At 35.5% G+C, this 22,283-nt stretch overlaps 1 protein-coding gene and 1 non-coding gene across 3 annotated transcripts in view; one reads left to right on the top strand and one right to left on the bottom strand.

The window, feature by feature from the left end:
- The window catches only part of MTMR8 (phosphatidylinositol-3,5-bisphosphate 3-phosphatase MTMR8), a 195,599-nt gene that overhangs the window by 77,951 nt on the left and 95,365 nt on the right, over positions 1-22,283 (bottom strand). For both annotated transcript variants that reach the window (XM_087426827.1, XM_014794916.2), the window contains exon 12: positions 20,739-20,867. In XM_087426827.1, the coding sequence (XP_087282953.1) occupies positions 20,739-20,867 (129 nt within the window). The remainder of the gene's footprint in view (positions 1-20,738; positions 20,868-22,283) is intronic.
- Positions 18,516-18,618, top strand: LOC147911901 (U6 spliceosomal RNA). The gene has a single exon (XR_015550782.1). It is a non-coding gene; the product is annotated as a U6 spliceosomal RNA (small nuclear RNA).

Here is a 22,283-nt window from a genome sequence, read left to right as displayed (position 1 = left end):
GGGTCAAAGAAAAAAATCACAAGTGAAATCAGAGAACACCTTGAGATAAATGAAAACAAAAACACAACATACCAAACATTAGGGATGCTGTGAAAGCAGTGTTACAAGGGAAATTTATAGTTGTAAATGCATACTTAAAAAAAAGAAGACTTCAAATCAAGAACCTAATTTTATACCTACAGAAGTAGAAAAATAACAGCAAACTCAACCCAAAGCTAGTAGAAGGAAGGAAATATTAAAGAAGAGTGGAGATAAATAAAATATAGAATAGAGAAAATTAAAACTAAAACTTGGTTCTTTGAAGAGATTAACAAAATTGACAAACTTTTAGCTAGAGTGAATAAGAGAAAAAGAATGAAGACTGAAACTACTAAAATCAGAAATGAAAGTGGAGACAACACTATGGATTTTAGAGAAATAAAAAGGATTATAAAGGCCGGCCCCATGGCTCAGCAGTTAAGTGCGCGCTCCACTACTGGCGGCCCGGGTTCGGATCCCGGGTGCACACTGATGCGCCGCTTCTCCAGCCATGCTGAGGCTGCATCCCACATACGGCAAGTAGAAGGATGTGCAACTATGACATACAACTATCTACTGGGGCTTTGGGGAAAAAAGGAGGAGGATTGGCAATAGATGTTAGCTCAGAGCCGGTCTTCCTCAGCAAAAAGAGGAGGATTAGCACGGATGTTAGCTCAGGGCTGATCTTCCTCACAAAAAACAAAAAAGGATTATAAGAGAATACTATGAACAATTGTACACCAACAAATTCGATAACCTAGATGGAATGGACAGATTCCTAGAAACACAAATATACCAAAACTGACCCATGAAACAACAGAAAACCTGAATAGACTTATAACTACTAAGGAGATGGAATCAGTAACCAAAAGCCTCCTAGCAAAAAAAGCCTAGGACAGGATGGCTTTACTAGTGAATTCTATTAAACATTTTAAAAGAATTAAAATCAATCCTTTTTAAACTCTTCCAAAAGATAGATGAGGAGAGAACACTTCCAAACTCATTCAATGAAGCCAGCATTACCCTGATACCAAAGTTAGACAACAACACAACAAGAGAAGAAAACTACAGACCAATATCTCATATGAACACCGATGCAATGATCCTCAAGAAAATACAAGGAAACCAAATTCAGCAGCATCCATAATGAATATAACCCAAGTGGGATATATATGCAGAATGAAAGGATGGTCCAGCATACAAAAATCAATCAGTGCACTATACCACATTGAAAGAACTGAGGAAAAAAATATGATCATGTTGATTGAAGCATAAGAAAGGATTTGACAAAATTCAACACACTTTCATGAAAAAAAATCAATTAATACCATAGAAATAGAAGGAAAATTCCTCAACATGACAAAGGCCATATATGAAAAATCCACAGATACCAAAGTACTCAATGGTGAAAAACTAAAAGCTTTCCCCCTAAGATAAGGAAGAAGACAATGATGCCCACTCTCACCACTTCTATTCAACACAGTACTGGAAGTCCTAGCCAGGGCAATTAGGCAAGTAAAAGAAATAAAAGTCATCCAAATTGGAAAGGAAGGAGTAAAATTATCTCTGTTTACAGATGATATGATCTTATATGTAGCAAACTGAAGATCACATACACACACAAAACTGTCAAAGCTAATAAACAAATTTAGCAAAGTTGCAGGATACAAAATCAACATGCAAAAATTAGTTCCATTTGCATTTCTATGCATTAGCAATAAACAAAATGTGAACAGGATAATTAAGAAAACAATTGTCTAAAACAGCACCTAAAAGAATAAAATACTTAGGAACAAATTTAATCAAGGAAGTCAAAGACATGAACATGGAAAACTAAAAATCATTGGTGAAAGAAAATCAAGAAGACACAAATAAATGGAAAGATCTTACATGTTCATGGATTAGAAGACTTAACATTGTTAAGACGTCAATAGTACTCAAAGTGATCTACAGATTCAATGCAATCCCCATCCCAGTAGCATTTTTAGCAGAAATAAAAAAGTCAGCCCTACAATTCATATGGAATCTGAAGGGATCCCAAATAGCTAAAACACTTTTGAAATACAAGAATAAAGTTGGACCATATGATCCAGCTATTCCACTGTTGGGTATTTATCCAAAGAACTTGAAAACACCAATTTGCAAAGGTACATGCACCCCTGTGTTCATTGCAGCGTTATTCACAATAGCCAAGACTTGGAAGCAACCTAAGTGCCCATCAAGGGACGAATGGATAAAGAAGCTGTGGTATATATACACAATGGAATACTACTCAGCCATAAGAAACGATGAAATCCAGCCATTTGTGACAACATGGATGGACATTGAGGGTATAATGCAAAGTGAAATAAGTCAGAGGGAGAAGGTCAAATACCGTATGATTTCCTTCATTAAGTAGTAGATAATAACAACAATAAACAAACACATAGGGACAGAGATTGGATTGGTGGTTACCAGAGGGGAAGGGGGGAGGGAGGAGGGTGAAAGGGATAATTTGGTACATGTGTGTGGTGATGGATTGTAATTAGTATTTTGGTGGTGAACATGATGTAATCTATGCAGAAATAGAAGTACAATGATGTACACCTGAAACTTTTACAATGTTATAAACCAATGTTACTGCAATAAACAAAAAATTCAAAAAAAAAAAAGAATAAAGTTGGAGGACTCACACTTTCTGATTTCAAAAGTTACTACAAATCTATAGTAATCAAAATAGTGTTGTTCTGGCAAAGGGACAGACATATGGACCAATGGAACAGAATAAAGAATCCAGAAATAAACGCTCGCATATATGGTCAACTGATTTTCGGCAAGGGTACCAAGACCATTCAATGTGGAAAGGATAGTCTTTTCAATAAATGGTGCTGGAAAAACTGAATATCCACACGCAAAAGAATGTAGTTGGACCCTTACCTTACACCATATACAAAAATTAACTCAAAATGGATTAAAGACCTAAATGTAAGAGCTAAACTACAAAATTCTTAGAAGAGAACATAGGGAAAATCTTCATGATATTGGATTTGGCAATGATTTCTTACATATGACACTAAAAGCACATGCAACAAAAGAAACAAATAGGTAAAATGGACTTGATCACAATTAAAAACTTTTCTGCATAAAAGGGCACACTATCAAGAGAGTGAAAAGACAAACCAGAGAATGAGAGAAAATATTTGCAAATCATATATATGGTAAGGGATTAATAACCAGAATATATAAGGAAGTGCTAAAACACAACAACAAAAAAACAAACAATTCAAAAATTGACATTTAAATAGACACTTCTCCAAAGAAGATATACAGATGGCCAATAAGAACAAGAAAAGACACTCAACATCACTGATCATTAGAGAAATGCAAATCAAAACCATAATGAGATACCACTTCATACCCATTAGTATCACTACTGTCAAAAAAGTTGGATAGAAGAAGAACAGCAAGGCTGTGGGGAAACTGGAACACTTGTGCTTTGCTGATGGGAATATAAAATGGTACTGTTGAAAACAGTTTGGTAGTCCCTCAAAATGTTAAACATAGAATTACCATGTGATCTAGCAATTCTACTTCCAGGTGTACATCCAGAAAAACTGAAAGGACTCAAAAAAAGATAATTGAACACCAATGTTCACAGGAACATTACTCACAATAGCCAAAAGCTGGAAACAACCAAATGGCTATCAACAGATGAATGGTTATACAAAATATGGTAATATATGCAACGGACTATTACTTGCCCTTAAAAAGGAATGAAGTTCTCATCCATGGTACACCATGGATGGACTTTGAAAATATTATGCTAAGTGAAATAAGTGAGACACAAAAGGACAAATATTGAATAATTCCACTTATAAGGTACTTAGAATAGGCAAATTCATAGACACAAAGTAAAATGAAGGTAATCAGGGGCTACAGGTAATGAGAAATAGGGACTTATTGTGAAATGGGTATGGAGTTTCTATTTGGGATGATGAAATGGTTCTGGAAATGGACAGTGGTGGTGGATGCACAATATTGTGAATGCTACTGAATTTAAAATGGTTAAAATGGTAAATTTTATGTTACGTATATTTTACCAAAAATAAACAACAAACAAAAAAACATGGAGTCAGGAGACGGATTGTTATATAAATGAGCCAAAGATGGCCTCTATATGTTGGCCTTATGGTGTTTACTTCTTCATTGCAGGCTAGGACCCATTAGTTCAAAAGCCTGTCAGAAGCAAACTCAAAATTTCACACATCCAATTGTTTTAAATATAGCCTACGTAAGCACGTTTTTAGCCATTAAAAACCTGCCTGCTTACATACCCTGCAGAACTGCACGCAATAACTGCTAGTCTTAGATAAGATAAAACCCCAGGGCAATAAAGACCCCAAGCTGGTGCAAGTATTCACAGTCCTCTGACCCAGAGACTCTCCACCATGCTGCTCAGTGACATCATTTATACCCTTATGCCTATTCTCCAATCCTCCTCTCCCTGAGGAGTTCCTTTGCCCTTCTCCCCTTCTGCATGGTATCCCCATCCTATATGGCAGCATGTTCTCATGCTGTGAGGGGTTTCCTGGGTACGAATCTGTCAAAGCACCACACAAAAAAGCTCTTTGTGTGCTAATGTCAACTTTATCGTATCTTTATCTCTGATCAGGCACGAAAGCAATGTATGAGAAATTCAGTTTTTTAGTATCCAGCATTTGGTATTGTCAGCATTTTTTTTTAATTGATGTTTTAATGGTTTCTAACATTGTGAAATTTTGGGTTGTACATTTTTGTTTGTCCATCACCACATATATGACTCCCTTCACCCCTTGTGCACACCCCCCACCCCCCACCCCCACTACCCCTGGTAACCACAGTCCAGTTTTCTCTGTCCATGTGTTGGTTTATATTCCACATATGAGTGAGATCTTACAGTGTTTGTCTTTCTCTTTCTGGCTTATTTCACTTAACATAATACGCTCCAGGCCCATCCATGTTGTTGCAAATGGGACGATTTTGTCTTTTTTTATGGCTGAGTAGTATTCCTTTGCATATATATACCACATTTTCTTAATCCAATCGTCAGTCGAGGGACACTTAGGTGGCTTCCACTTCTTGGCTATGGTGAATAATGCTGCAATGAACATAGGGGTGCATAAGCCTCTTTGGATTGTTGATTTCAGGTGCGTTGGATAGATTCCCAGTAGTGGGATGGCTGGATCATAGGGCATCTCTATTTTTAATTCTTTGAGGAATCTCCATACCGTTTTCCATAGAGGCTGCACCAATTAGCATTCCCACCAGCTGTGTATGAGGGTTCCTGTTTCTCCACATCCTCTCCAACATTTGTTGTTTTTTGTCTTGGTGATTATAGCCATTCTAACGGGCGTGAGGTGGTATCTTAGTGTCGTTTTGATTTGCATTTCCCTGATGATTAGTGATGTTGAGCATCTTTTCATGTGCCTATTGGCCATCTGTATATCTTCCTTGGAGAAGTGTCTGTTCATCTCCTCTGCCCATTTTTTGATCGGGTTGTTTGTTTTTTTGTTGTTCAATTGTGTGAGTTCTTTATATATTATGGAGATCAACCCCTTGTCAGATGTATGTTTTGCAAATATTCTCTCCCAGCTGGTTGGTTGTCTGTTCATTTTGATTCTGGTTTCATTTGTCTTATAAAAGCTCTTTAATCTGATAAAGTCCCACTTGTTTATTTTTTCTTTAGTTTCCCTAATCTGGGTAGGCATGTCATCCGAAAAGATTCCTTTAAAACCAATGTCAAATAGTGTGTTGCCTATATTTTCTTCTATGAGTTTTATAGTTTCAGGTCTCACCTTCAGGTCTTTGATCCATTTTGAGTTAATTTTTGTGAATGGCGATAGCACATGGGCCACTTTCATTCTTTTGCATGTGGCTGTCCAGTTTTTCCAACACCATTTATTGAAGAGACTTTCCTTTCTCCATTGAATGTTCTTAGCACCTTTGTCGAAAATTAGCTGTCTGTATATGTGTGGTTTTATTTCTGGGCTTTCAATTCTGTTCCATTGATCTGTGTGTCTGTTTTTGTACCAGTACCATGCTGTTTTGATTACTATTGCTTTGTAGTATGTTTTGAAGTCAGGAATTGTGATGCCTCCTGCTTTGTTCTTTTTCTTTAGGATTTCTTTAGCTATTCAGGGTCTTTTGTTGCCCCATATAAATTTTAGTATTCTTTTTTCTATTTCTGTGAAGAACGTCATTGGGATTCTGATTGGGATTGCATTGAATCTGTAGATTGCTTTAGGTAATATAGACATTTTAACTATGTTTATTCTTCCAATCCACGTGCATGGGATATCTTTCCATTTCTTTATGTCATCATGGATTTCTTTCAATAATGTCTTGTAGTTCTCATTGTATAGGTCCTTCACCTCCTTGGTAAGATTTATTCCTAGGTATTTTATTCTTTTTGATGCAATTGTAAATGGTATTATCTTTTTGAGCTCTCTTTCTGTTAGTTCATTATTAGCATATAGAAATGCAACTGATTTTTGTAGATTGATTTTGTACCCTGCAACTTTGCTGTAGTTGTTGATTGTTTCTAATAGTTTTCCAACAGATTCTTTAGGGTTTTCTATATATACAATCATGTCATCTGCAAATAGTGAGAGTTTCACTTCTTCGTTACCTATTTGGATTCCTTTTATTCCTTTTTCTTTAGCCATTCTGATAGTTGATATCTCAGTGACATTTTCATTAGTATTTCCCTAATCCCTAATATGTTGAACATCTTTTCATGTGGTTATTTGTCATCTGTATATCCTCTTTAGTGAAATGTTTATGTCTTTATCCCATTTTATAATTATGTTTTCTTTCTTTTTTTTTTTTGGTGAGGGAGAGTGGCCCTAAGCTAACATTTGTTGCCCATCTTCCTCTTTTTTCTTGAGGAAGATTGGCCTTGAGCTAACATCTGTGCCAACCTTTCCTCCACTTTGTATGTGGGTCACTGCCACAGCATGGCTTGATGAGTGGTGTAGGTCTGCACCCCAGATCCAAACCTGCAAACTGGGGCTGCCGAAGTGGAGCATGCTGAACCCAACAACTATGCCACTGGGCTGGTACCTTGCTTTTTTTTTTTTTTTTGCAGGGAAAGATTCGCCCTGAGCTAACATCTGTTGCCAATCTTCCTCTTTTTTCCCCTCCAAAGCCCCAGTGCATGGTTGTATATCCTATTTGTAAGTTCTTCTAGTTCTTCTATGTGAGCCGCTGCCACAGCACGGAAACTGACAGATGGGTGGTGTGCTTCTGGGACTGGGAAATGAACCTGGGCCACCAACGTGGTGAGAGTGTCGAACTTTAACCACTAGGCCATCAGGGCTGGCTCTAGATTTGTTTTTACTATTGAGTTTTAATAGTTCTTTATATATTCTAGATACTAGTTATTTGTTGGATATGGTTTGCAATATTTTTCCCCAGTCTGTAGCTTGATTTTTCATCCTCTGCATAGAGGATTTCATAAAGCAAAAGTTTTTAATTTTGTCAATGTCTAATTTATCAATCTTTCCATTTATGGATTATACTTTTAGTATCAAGTGCCTTGCCTAAGTTCTGAAAAGTTTTTCCTATGTTTTCTTCTAGAAGATTTAAAGTTTTAATGTTTTACATTTAAATATATGATCTATTTTGTGTTAGACTTTATAAGAAGTATGAGGTTTAGGTGGAGGTTTTTCTTTCCCCCAATGGATATCTAATTACCCCAGCATCATTGTTGAAAAGGCTATCATTCATTGAATTGCTTTTGCAATCAGTCAGATATATTTGTATAGGCCTACTTCCGGGTTCTCTACCCAGTTCTATTGAACTATGTGTCTATCCCCCTCACCAATACCACACAGACTTGATTAATGTAGCTACATAATAAAGTCTGCAAATTGGGCACAGTAATTCCTACCAATTTATACTTCTATTTTTTTTAAGAATTTAAATTTTTATTATTATTTTTTTGGTGAGGAAGATTGGCCCTGAGCTAACATCTGTGCCAATCTTCCTCTATTTCTGTATGTGGGACACCTCCACAGTGTGGCTTGATGAGTGGTGTGTAGGTCCGTGCCTGGGATCTGAATCCACGAACCTTGGGCCACCAAAGCAGAGGGCACGAACTTAACCACTATGACACCGGGCTGGTCCCCTAAAGACTTTATTTTTTTTTTAGAGGAGTATTAGGTTCACAGCAAAATTGAGGGGAAGGAACAGAGATTTCCCATAGACCTCTTGCCCCCAAACATGTTTAGCCTGCCCCATTATGAACATCCCCCACTGTAGTGGCACATTTGTTACAAATGGCATATGATATGGAGCATCTTTTCATATGCTTATTTGCCATCTGTATACCTTCTTGGTGAGGTGTGTCTGTTAAAATCTTTGGCCCATTTTTTAATCGAGTTGTTTGTTTTCTTATTGTTGAGTTTTAAGAGTTTTCGGTATAATTTGGATAACAGTCCTTCATCAGATGTGTCTCTTGCAAAAATTTTCTCCCAGTCTTTGGCTTCTCATTCTCTTAACAGTGTCTTTTGTAGAGCAGAAGTTTTTAATTTTAATGAAGTCCAGTTTATCAATTATTTCTTTCATGGATCATGCCTTTGGTGTTGTCATTGTCATAACCAAGGTCATCTAGGTTTTCTCCTGGGTTATCTTCTAGGAGATTTATAGTTTTTTATAGTTTTACCTGTAGGTCTGTGCTTCATTTTTAGTTAATTTTTGTGAAGGGTATAAGGTCTGTGTCTAGATTCTTTTTTTTTTTCCTGCACGTGGATGTCCAGATGTTCCAGCACCATTTGTTTAAAAGACTATATTTGCTCTATTGTCTTTGTTAATTTGTCAAAGGTCAGTTAACTATATTCAACTGAGTGGCTCTATTTCTGCACTCTCTATTCTGTTCCATTGATCTAATTGTCTATTCTTTTGCTAATAACACACCATCTTGGTTACTGTAGCTTTATAGTAAGTCTTGAAGTTGAATAGTGTCAGTCCTCCAACATTGTTCTTCTCCTTCAATATTGTGTTGGTTATTATGGGCTTTTTGCCTCTCTATATAAATATTATAATCAGTTTGTCAATATCCATAAAATAAGGTTCTAAGATTTTGATGGGATTGCAGTGAATCTACATATCAAGTTAGGAAGAATTGCCATCTTGACAATATTGAGTCTTCCTACTCATGAACAAGGAATATCTCATTTATTTAGTTCTTTTTGATTTCACTCATCAGAACTTTGTAGTTTTTCTCATACAGATCTTATATATATTTTGTTAAATTTATACCTACATGTTTCATTTTGGGGGGTGCTAATGTAAATGGTAATGTTTTCAATTTCAAATTCTACTTGTTCATTGCTGGTATATAGGAAAGTGATTGACTTTTGTATAATAACCTTGTATGCTGCAACCTTGATATAATTGCTTATTAATTCCAAGAGTTGTTCTGTCCATTCTTTCAGATTTTCTACACATAATTGTGTCATCTGCAAAGACAAGTTTATGTCTTCCTTCTCAATCTGTATACTTTTATTTCGTTTTCTTGTCTTATTAATTAGCTAGGACTTCCAGTATGATGTTAAAAAAGAGTGGTGAAAGGGAACATCTTTGCCTTGTTCCTGATCTTAGGTTTCAAGGTCCTCACCTTTAGGTATGATGTAATCTGTAGGTTTTTGTAGATATTCTTTATCAAGTTGAGGAAGTTCCCCTCTATTCATAGTTTACTGAGAGATTTAACCACGAGTGAGTGTTGGATATTGTCAAATGCTCTTTCTGCATCTATTGATATGATATGACTTTTTATTTGTAGTATGTTTCTGCGATGAATTACATTAACTGATTTTCAAATGTTGAACCAGCCTTGCATGTTTGAAATAATCACCCTTGGTCATGGTCTGTAATTATTTTTATAAATTTTTGGATTTGATATGATAATATTTTGTTGAGAATTTTTGCATCTATGTTCATGAGAGATATTGTAGGTCTATAATTCTTTTTGAAAATCATTGTAACTATTCTAGTCCTTTTCTCTTCCATATAAATTTTAGAATATTGACTATATCTCCAAAAACTCACTCTGGGATTTTGATAAGAAATGCATTATACCTGTATATCAATTTGAGAAGAATGGATATCTTTACTATGTTAAGTCTTCCAATCAGTGAATATCCTGTGCCTTCCCAGTTATTTAGATATTCTTTGATTTCTTTCATCAGCATTTTGTAGTTTTCAGCACACAAGACTAATATATGTTTTGTTAGATTTCCACTTAAGTATTTTTTTTTTTTGTGAGGAAGATCATCGCTGAGCTAACATCCATGCTAATCCTCCTTTTTTGGCTGAGGAAGACCAGCTCTGACCTAACATCTATTGCCAATCCTCCTCCTTTTTCTTTCCCCAAAGCACCAGTAGATAGTTGTATGTCATATTTGCACATCCTTATAGTTGCTGTATGTGGGATGCGGCCTCAGCATGGCCAGAGAAGCGGCGCATCGGTGTGCACCTGGGATCCGAACCCAGGCCACTAGTAGCAGAGTGCACGCACTTAACCGCTAAGCCACGGGGCTGGCCCTAAGTATTTTTATTTTTTTTAAGATTGATTGGATGGAATGTTTCCTGGTTACATTTTTTTATTGTGCTAAAAAACACATAACATTAAAATTACCATCTCAACCATTTTTAAGTTTACAATTCAGTATTGTTAATTATCTTGACATTATTGTGCAACAGATCTCTAAAACCTTTTTATCTTGCAACACTGAAACTCTATACTTACTAAACACTAATTCCCTCCTCACCTGCCCCCAGACCTTGGCAACCACCTTTCTACTTTCTGTTTTTATGATTTTGACTACTTTAGATACTTCATATGGTGGAATGATACAGTATTTGTCCTTTTGCAACTGGCTTAGTTGTAGGGCTAGTCACATTATCTATTTTATATCAGGTGAGTGGTGGTAGTCTGAGCTTTATAACGAATTGGTCCATTTCATCTACATTTTCAAATTCATGTGGCTTAGAGTTGTTCGTAGTATTCCCTCATTATCTTTTTGATGTTTGCATGGGTTGTAGTGATATCCCCTGCTTCATTTCAGACACAGATAATTTGTGTCTTTTCTATTTTTTATTTGTCAGTCTTACTCTTTTATCTTTATTATTTCTTTCCTTCTTGTTTTGGGTTTATTTTTCTATTCTTTTTATAGTTTCTTGATGTGCTAGCTTAGAATATTGAGAGTTTTTCTCTTTGCAAATGTAAGCATTTAGTGATATAAATTTCCCTCTCAGCACTATAACTTTCCCTCTCAGCATTGCTTTAGCTGAGTTCCACAAATTTTGACAGCATTTTGTTGTATTTTCATTTATTTCAATGCATATTTTATTTCCCTTGTGACTCTCTGATGCATGGATTATTCAGAATTGTGTTGTTTGGTTTCTAATTAGTAGAAAAGCTATTTTATATTTTCCTGTCATCTTTCTATTATTGATTTCTAGTTTGATTCTATTGTGGTCAGAGAAAACATTTTGTATGATTTCAATTTTTAAAAAATTTGTTGAGCTTTTTTCCTATGTCCTAGGACGTGGTCTATCTTGGTATGTTCTGTGGGCATGTGAAAACAATGTATACTCTTCTGTTGTTGGGTAGAGTATTACATAATTGTGTGTGAGATGCTGCTGATTTATTGTGTTGAGTTCTATGTCCTTGCTGATTCTAATTGTTCTATCAGCTATTGAGAAAGGGGTGTTGATGTTTCCAACTCCATAGATTGGTTCATTTCTTTCAGTTCTATCAATTTTTGTGTTACATATTTTATGTTTCTTTTTCTTGGTGCATATAAACTTAAGGTTGCTATTTATTCTTTTTGGTTTTACCCTTTTACCATTATGTAATGTCCCTCTCTGCCTCTGGTAATTTTATTTCTTCTGAAGTCTATTTTATCTAATACTAATATGGACACTCCTACTTTCATTTATGTTTTCTTGATATATCGCTTTCCATTCTTTTACTTCCAACCTACATATATCATTATATTTGAAGTGAATTACTTGCAGATAGTATATAGTAGGATACTTTTTTTATGCACTGTTACTCTCTTTCAATTGGTGTATTTAGACCATTTACATTTAATATAATTATGATATGTCTAGAACTTTATACTCTCTTGTTACCATTTTTGTTTGTTCTTTCTGTTTTCTTGTCCTGCCTTCCTGTGGGTTACTTCAACATTTTTGAATTTTATTTTGATTCCCTTATAGTGTTTTTGAGTGTGTATATTTGGATAGATTTCTTAGTAGTTTCTCTAGGCAGTATATATATTGTGTGTGTGTGTGTATCTGTATCTATTATCTGTATCTATTAATCTTATTACAGTCCACTGCTGTCAGCATTTTACCAGTTTGTGTGAAGTGTACAAACCCTAGTTCCCTTTTATATCCCTTTGCTCTCTTTCATTTATAATATAATTGGCTTAAATATTTCCTCTACATACACTTAGAAAAAGTGTTATAATTTTTGCTTCCATGGTCAAATATAATTTAGTCAACTCAAGATGAGAAGAAAACTCTATTCAGTTTACCCATATTTTTATTATTTCTGTTGCATTTTACTCCTTTCTGAATTTCCATGATTCCTTCTTCATCACTTCCTTTCTTTTTAGAGAACTTCCTTTAGCCTTTAAGTTAGGTCTGATGGTGACACATTCTCTTAATTTTCTTTCATTTGAGAAAGTCTTATTTCTCCTTCATTCCTGAAGGATATTTTCACCAGATATATAATTCTGAGTTAACAGTAATCTTTTTCAACACTTGAAAATGTTGTGCCACTTCCTCCTGGCTTCCATGATTTCTGATGAGAAATCAGCTGTCATTCAAATTATTTTCTTATAAGTAAGGTGTTATTTCTTTTCCTGCTGTTTTCAATTTTTCTTCCCTTTAGCTTTCATAAGTTTGACTATGATATGTCTTGGTGTGGATTTCTTTTGGGTATCCTGTTTGATGTTTACTCAGCCTCTTGAATCTATAGGTTTATGTCTTTTGCTTTATTTGGAATGTTTTCAGCCATTATTTCTTTGAGTACTTTTTCAGCCCCTCCCTCTTTTTCCCTTGTTTCTGATTTTTCAATGATACAAATATTAGATCTTTTGTTATTATCCCACAGGTCCCTGAAGGTCCGTTTATTTTTTTTTTCAGTTTTTCAGATTGGGTAACTTCTATTTTTCTATCTCAAGTTCACTAATTCTTTCCTCTCTCCCTTCCATTCTGCTGTTGTGCTCATCCATTCAGTTTTTTTTTTTAATTTCTGTTATTGTATTTTTCAGTTGTATAATTTCCATTTGGTTCTTCTTTACGTCTTCAACTTCTTTTCTGAGACTGTTTTTTTTCATTTGTAATTGTTTATTGAAGCATTTTAATGATGGCTGTTTAAAATCTTTGTCAGATAATTCTAACATCAGTGTTATCTTTGTGTTGGTGTCTATTGATTGCTTTTTTCATTCAAGTTGATATTTTCCTTGTTCTTGGTATGATGAGTAATTTTCAGCTGAAACCTAGACATTTTGGAAATTTTATGAGACTCCTGAACTTATTTAAATCTTCTGTTTTAGCAAGCCTACTGTGACACTGTTCTGGCAGAGGAACTGTGGGTGCTTCCTCATTACTGCCAGGTGGGAGTAGAGGCTTAGGTTCCCCACTTGGCTTCCACTGACACTCAAGTTGGGGAGGACTCCCACAGTACTGTTGGGTGGGAGTAGGGATTCAGGCACCCCACTAGTGCTATGCTGGTAGCACCCTAGCTGGGGTGGGCAGAAGAATTTCATTACTTCTCCTCATGTGACGTCCAATGATACCACAGGGTGTGGTCTCATTAATGCTGAGTGGTGGTAAAAGTCTTAATGCTCCACGAGGCCTCCTTTGATACTATCCAAGTGGGGAGAAGGAGAGGTACCTTCTCATCACTGAGTGGAGGTGGAAGTCCAGGGTCTCCACGTGATCTTTACTGACACTGCCAGGAGGAGAGTATCTGGTGGAGATAAAAATCCTGGCTCCCCATTTGACCTCTGACAACACCCTGGGGGAGACAATGTAGGGGAATTTGGGTGCTTTGTTACAGCTTGGTGAGGGCAGAAATCTAGGCTTCCTACTTGGCCTTTGCTGGCTGGGTGGGGACACAGTTTATTTCTTTAGTATATGACTAGAGGAGAGCAGTTATTGTCTAAAAGTTTTCTGTCTTGCTAGGCTGCACCTTTCCTGGTCCTTTGGCTAGAGAAAGCAAGCTTCTCTTATGGCTGGTTTTTCTGTCTCCTTGGTGTTTCTGGTTGCCAGCTTCTTCAACTCCAAGTATGGGATATATGAAGCAAAAAGAAAACTCATGGAACTCACCACTGTGTTGTTCCTTCAGTCCTGTGGACCACAGTCAGTCTGCATTCTTCTCTACAACTTTAATAGTGGTTTAATGTTTGTTTTATAATATCCAGGGGTTTTAGTTTTACTTAGTGGGAGGAGTACGGGAAAATATGTTTACTATATCTTCCCCTTGATCTGGTTTTTACTTATTAAAGAAATACAGTAGAATTTCTGGCACTATAATTATCAAGAAGCACTTATAAACTAGCATCACTTCACTGATAAATTCTCATTTGGAATATCCAAAGATAAGAATAATTACGGCAAGAAAAAATGCCTAGCATTGGTGACATCACTGAAAATTCTGGAGTAGGAATCTCCAAAACTCTGTCCCTTCACTAAAGCAATGATTAAGCAGGCAAAAACTGTAATAATCAACTTTTTTTAAACTTCAGAATATAATCAAAAACTTACAGCAACCAGGGGAATGTTTAAGGAAAAGAGAAGCTGCTAAATTTTGGTAAGAAACTATTACAACATTTTGACTTACCTGTCTGCCATCCTCCACTCCTCAGCTGAGCAACAGCTTTGGGGATGGCAATTCACATTACCAATGTGGCTTTCCAGTGCCAGAGGGAGCAATAGAGACCTTGTTCCCAAAATAATTTGATTGTATATTTTTACCTCTCTGGTATCTCCCTGAGAGATGGGCACAGGGGCTTGTTTTGCCCACCTCAGAACTTTCTCAGCACTGGAGTGGCCTTCCAGACACGTCAAAAGAATGTACAGGTAAATGTACTAGCCACAGTCACCTGAGGTAAGAGATAATAGATGGGGCAAGCAACAGACAGATTTAAAAGTCTGGGAAGGAAGAGGCTTGTGAAGAAAGAGGCTTGGGAAGGAGATACATGGGAAAATAAGGGCACTTAAAAGCTCCTGTATATACCGGAGAATGTAGGCCAAGTACAAGCCCAGGGCTGGACACATGACCAGAGAAGACCTGAGAAGACCCGAAGCTTTCACCTGTGGCTGCCTTTTAGGCTCTGCACAAGCAGGAAGTGAAGGCTAAGTGAGAGTTATAAATGACTGGCTAAGCATTGATGATGTATACCAACACAAAGCCAATCTGCAAAGAAAGGAGACTATTTTATTTTTTTGGCATTTAAGGAGATCTCTGTCAAATCACTAGCTGACCACTAAACTAACAGAAAGAGAATTCAGTCACAACACATGACAAAGAATACAGTCTTGACAAAAATAGTTTAGAAAAGTCACTAACCAAGCAACTACAACCCACAAGTAGTAACAACAAACCCTAAAGAGGGGGGAGAATCTGATTTCCAGAATTATCACATTATAATATTCAAACTGTCCAGTTTTCAACTAAAAATTATGAGTCAAGGAAAGAAACAAGAAAGTATAGCCCGTTCAGAGGAATAAGAAATTAATAGAAACTGTACATGAGAAAGTCTAGACATTGGTCTTACTAGGCAAAGACTTTAAATCAACAGTCTTAAATATGCTCAGATAATTAAAGGAAATCAGGAGAATTAAATCTCACCAAATAACAAGTATCAATAAAGAGAGAGAAATTATAAAAAGGAACCAAATAGAAATTTTGGAGATGAAAAGTACAATAAGTAGAATGAAAAATTCACTAAAGGGATTCAACAACAGATTTGGGCAGGCAGAAGAATGAATTAATTAACTTTAAGATAGGTCCATTGAGATTACTCACTCTAAGAGGCAAAAAGAAAAAACAATGATGAAAAGTGAAGAGACTCTAAGGGACCTGTGGTAGAACATCAAGCATACCAAAACACACTTAATGGTAGTTCCAGGATAGAAGAGATAGAAAGGGGAAGAAAGAATATTTGAAGACATAATGGCCAAACACAGTAAATTTGATGAAAGAATGAATCTATCCATTAATAAACTCCAAATAGGAGTTTATTATGAATTCAAAGAGATCCACACTGAGATATATTTTAATCAAACATCAAAAGACAGAGAATCTTGAAAGCAACAAGAAGCTACTCACCACATACAAGAGATCCTCACTAAGATTAACAGCTGATTTCTTCTTGGAAACCACAGAGGCAGTGGGATAGCATATTTAAAGTGCTAAAAGAAAAAAACTGTCAACCAAGAATTATGCATCTGGCAGAATTATCCTTTGAAAATGAAGGAGAAATTAAGATATTCCCAGATAAACAAGAGCTGAAGGAGTTAATCACTAAAGACTTGTCCTACAAGAAATAACTAAAAGGTGACCTTCAGGCTGAAATGAAAACACACTATATGGTAAGTCTACGCCATACAAAGAAATAAAGAATACCAGTAAAGATACCTAATTAAGTAAATATAAAAGCCAGCATTATTGTATTTTTGGTTTGTAATTCCGCTTTTCTGCCTTAAAAAAAATCTCAAAAACAATAATTATAGGTCTATGTTAATGGGTACACGATGTATAAGATGTAATTTGTGACAAAAATAACATAAAGAGGGGAATGGAGCTCTATAAGAGCAGAGATTTTGTATATTATTGATGCAAAGTTGGTATTAATTGAAACTAGAGTGTTATGAATTTAAGATATTAATTGTAACCCCCAGGATAACCACTAAGACAATAACTAAAAAATATACAGCAAAGGAAAAACAAAGAAGGGAATCAAAATGACACACTTAAAATCAATTTAAGGAAGTACATGTTTAAATTGAAAAGGAACAATGCAAAATGTATGGATATTAAAGATGACCTTGTTCTTGCATTTTTTAAATGGATGATGTGACTTTGGAACGGATGGATATGTTTATGGCATAGATTGCAGTGATGGTTTCACTGGTGAGTACTTATCTCCAAACTCATTAAGTTGTATACAATAAATATGTACAGCATTTTCTATGTCAATTATATCGTAATAAAGTGGTTTTAAAAATAAAAAAAATCAATTTAACACAAAAAAGTAGTAATGGAGAATTGAGGAACAAAAAAGATATAAAGAAAATAAATAGCAAAGTGGCACAAGTCCTTCCTTATGAGTAATTATTTCAAGTGCAAGTAGACTAAATTGTCTAATTAAAAGGCAGAAGTTGGCAAAACGGATAGAAAAACATGATCTAACCATATGCTATCTTCAAGAGACTCACTTTAGATTCAAAGCGAAGAAAATTGAATGGACAGAAAAAGATAGTCCATGCAAATAGTAACCAAAAGAGAGCTGGTATGGCTATACTAATAAGGACAAAATAGCCATTAAGTCAAAAATTGTTATAAGAGACAAAGAAGGACATTATGTATTTTAAAAAGGGTCAATCCATTAAGAATATATAATAATTATAAACACATATGCACCTACCAATAAAGCAAAAAATATATGAAACAAAAACTGATGGAATTGAAGGGAGAAATAGACAGTTTCACAGTAGCACCTGGAGACTTCAACATCCCACTTTCTATAATGAAGAGAACAATGAGGCAGAAGATTAATAAGAAAATAGAGGACTTGAACAACATTACATAACAAATAGAACTAACAGACATATATAGAACACTCCACCTAACAACAACAGAATACAACCTTCTCAAATGATACACATCATTTGCAAAATAGATATCATTCTCCAGGACAGAACATATGTTAGGCCATAAAACTAGTCTTAATAAATTTAAAAAGATTGAAATCACACAAAGTATATTCTCTAACCACAATAGAATGGAATTAGAAATCAATTACAATAATAGAATGCAAATTAGAGAATTCACAAATATGTGGAAATTAAACAACACACTCTTAAAGAACTAATGGATCAAAGAGGAATTAAAAAATACTTTGGGATGAATAAAAACAAAAACACCACATACAAAAACTTATGGGATACAGAGAAAGCAGTGCTGAGAGGGAAATTTATAGCTGTAAATGCACACATTAAAAAAGAAGAAAGATATCTAATCAATAACCTAACTTTATACCTTATGGAACCAAAAAAAGAAGAGCAAATTAAACCTAAAGTTAGCAGAAGGGAGGAAATAATAAAGATTAGAATACAGTTAAATGAAATAAAGATTAGAAAAAAATAGAGATAATAAACAAAACTGAAGTTGATTCTTTGTAAAGATCAATATATTCAACAAACCTTAAAGCTAAACTAAGAAAAAAGAGAGAGTGCTCACTTCAGCAGCACATACACTAAAACTAGAATGATACAGAGATTAGCATGGCCCCTGTAAAAGGATAACACACAATTAGTGAATCATTCCATGTTTGCTATGAAAGCAGAACTTTAATGTTCTCACTATGACAACAGCAACAACAAAATGGTAATTATGTGAGGTAAAGGATGTGTTAACTAATCTTACGGCAAACATTTTGCAATATATACATGTATTAATTCATCACATTGTATACCTTAAATTTATACAATGTTAATGTCAATTATATTTCAAGAAAGCTGGAAAAAAAATGCCAAAAAAACTCTAAAAGCCATAGAAATGCATCATTTAACGTGCATTATTGACTTTATGTACAGTATGCTTTTGATATTACAGGAAATTTTGCCCTCAAAAAAAAAAAAAAAAGAGGGGCCAGCCCGGTGGCATAGCGGTTAAGTTTGTGGGCTCTGCTTCGGTGGCCCGAGGTTCACAGGTTCAAATCCCAGGCGCAGACTGATGTACCACTCATCAAGCCATGCTGTGGCAGCATCCCACGTACAAAAAAAAAATGGAGGAAGGTGGGCACAGATGTTAGCCCAGGACCAATCTTCCTCAGCAGAAAGGGGAAGATTGGCAAGAGATGTTAGCTCAGGGCGAAGCTTCCTCACCAAAAAAAAAAAAGAGGTCTCAAATTAATAAAATCATAAATGAAATTGGGGACATTACTACTGACCTTACAGAAATAAAGGAGATTGTGAGAGAATCTCATGAACAATTACATGCCAACAAATTAGATAGATGAAATAGACAAATTTCTAGAAACATACAAACTACCAAAACTGATCCAAGAAGAAATAAAAATTTGAACAGACCTATAACAAATAAAGACATTGATTAAGTAATCAAAAACTTCCCAACAAAGAAAAGTCCAGGACCAGATGGCTTCACTGGTGAATTCTATTAAAAACTTAAAGAAGAATTAACAACAATCCTTCTCAAACTCTTCCAAAAAATAAAAGAGAAGGAAAGACTTCCTAACTCATTCTATGTGGTCACCATTACCCTGATACCAAAGCCAGACAAGGACATCACAATAAAACAAAACTACAAATCAATATTATTTATAAATACAGATGCAAAAGTCCTCAAGAATATACTAGTCAACAGAATGCAGCAGCATATTAAGAGGATTATACACCACGAACAAGTGGGATCTACCCTAGGAAAGCATAGGTTGTTCAACATGTAAAAATCAGAATGCCGCACCATATTAAGAGGGTTATATACCATGACCAAGTGGGATCTACCCTAGGAAAGCATAGGTTGTTCAACATATAAAAATCAATCAATGTAATACACCACATTAATAGAATTAAGGAAAAAATAACACATAATCATCTGCATTTCAACATGATACAGAAAAACATTTGACATTATCTTACACCCTTTCATCACAAAAACACTCAACAAACTAGGAACAAAAGGGAATGTCCTAAACATGATAAAGGTCATTTGCAAAAAAAACAAAAAAAAAACTACAACTGACATTATACTCAATGGAGAAAGACTGAAAGCTTTCCCCCTAATATCAGGACGAGGACAAGGATGCCCTCTTTCGCTACTTCTATTCAACATTGGAAGTTCTTGACAGGGAAATTAGGCAAGAAAATAAAAGTTATCCAAATTGGAAAGGAAGAAATAAAACAATCTCTATTCAGAGATGACATGATCTTATATATACAAAATTCTAAGGAATACACAAAATAAACTATTAGAGTTAATAAACATATTCAGCTCTGTCTTGCACTCATTCAGCTGTGGTCAGTGAGCACAACAGCCTGTACTTTACACATTTTTGGAAAAGTATAGCAAACAATACCAGCACTTTCTATTTCTCTGTTTTTTCCTTCTCTTTGTTGGGGAAAGGATGGGAAAGAAGAGGAAGATACAGGGAAAGACTAAAAGGAATGAAACAATCTATATCCTGACTAGTTGTATTAGTACAAATCAACTATTATTTCTTGTTTGTTTCCCTAAGCAAGCAACAGCAAAGCCCTAAAAACCAAAATGAGTGTTGTCTTGTTTTCAGAGGCAGCAAGGAATGGGTGATCTGGGGAGAGAGTGTCCTACTCCATAGCCAGGCTTGTGGAGATGATGGCAGCTATATAAGGAGAGGCAAAGCAGCTGAGGCCCTGGGGCCTGCTGTAAGAAAAGAAGGGACAGCTTAGGAACTTACTGAATGTTGTAGGGCACAGTACTAGGATTGAGTACCCCATACATAGTGGAGCCTTTATAGAGAGGGTTCCTGAAGTCTGTTTTCCTCTGAACCAAGAAAGGCCACACGGAATGGGTTTTCTCATAGACTCTGTCAGAAAAGAAAAACAAGTCAAAAATTAAAAGTAGCAAGCAAGTAATCTCAACAGTCCTGCTGAACTTGATAATCAGCTAAATTTTACTAATAAGTAACCTGACTCAAGAGAGAAGAATAGGATATGATAGAAGGAAAATGGAAATAATCGGCTAATGAGCATTGATAGAGTAACAAATTATCTGGGCTTCAATTTGTCCATTTTTTAAATGAATAAGAGGTTAGAAAGAATTCCACATTGGACAGCAGAAGATGCTAAGTCCAGTCTCTGCTGTGCAGTAGCTGTATGATTTAGGAACGTCTCAACTCTTTCTGAGCCTGTCTCCTCATTCGTAAAATTTGTCCTCTAAGATCTCTTCCAAATCTAGGATTCTATGGACTGATGATCTTTCCAATTTAAAAAAAAATATGGAATTGTTTTTAAAAATATGGTAAGTTAACAGACAGCTTAGAGCATGAATTTCTGGCTCTTCTGTATTTTATTTTATTTCAAGCCAGCTTCTCCTCCTCTCAGAAAGTATAAGACAGTGAAAGACAATTGGCAATTTATATTAGCAAATATTTTTGAGTTATCCTAGGTGAGCAGCTAAAGACTGTAATATTTATATTGCAAGACTAATTCTTACACCTTAGTGGAGATCATGGGGTGCCTGCTCACCCAGTAAGGAAGCCCCTTAGTTAACACCTCAAAAAGCAAGGGATCCACTGGTCCCCAATGAGAGCTGCTGCATAAGCATGCATGAGAAAGTCATTTGTACAAACTGTGACCAAGAAAGATTAAGAAGGAGAACAAAGAGGAGTGGCACAGGTGGTAGGACCAAAAACTGTAGTCTTGTAACTTTTACAATCCTCAGACCATTTCAGTGAGGCCAAAGGCTATATATGATCTTTATCATTTGTTGTTGGTTAAAAACAGAAAAAAAAAATCTTGCAAATCTTGCAGAGGTAAGGTACCTAGTATTTATTGAGTATTTACTGTGTCAAGCACTGTTTCAGACTTTACCTAAAATATCACATTAAATTTTCATAATAAAACTCTTTATCCTCAAATTACTAATGAGAAAATGAGACAAAAATTAATTTGCTAATGGTCACATAGTTAGTAGGTCACAGAGCCAAAATGTAAACCCAGGTGTCTCTGATTCTAGAGCCTACACTTTTCCTTTCATGAATGAATGATACTTCTGCTTGTTTTAAATAATCATTATTTTAATATGTTCAACTTTTGTACTTTTACAAAGGAGATTCAGATTTGTGCGGGGAATGGGTCTAGGACATATTAGCCTCATTTTAAGAGGGTGGAAAAAAGAATATGGAAAAGATCTTTGGTTTTAATGCCTAGAGAAGCAAGCCAGAGACAGAATGAATGTATCTAAAAGAATTTGGTGAGAGGGTAAGAAAGGTCTAGTTGCA

Source organism: Ceratotherium simum, chromosome X (assembly GCF_057802395.1).
Source record: "Ceratotherium simum simum isolate JZ-2026a chromosome X, ASM5780239v1, whole genome shotgun sequence".
NCBI lineage: Eukaryota > Metazoa > Chordata > Mammalia > Perissodactyla > Rhinocerotidae > Ceratotherium > Ceratotherium simum.
This window is presented reverse-complemented; position numbering and strand designations above follow the sequence as displayed.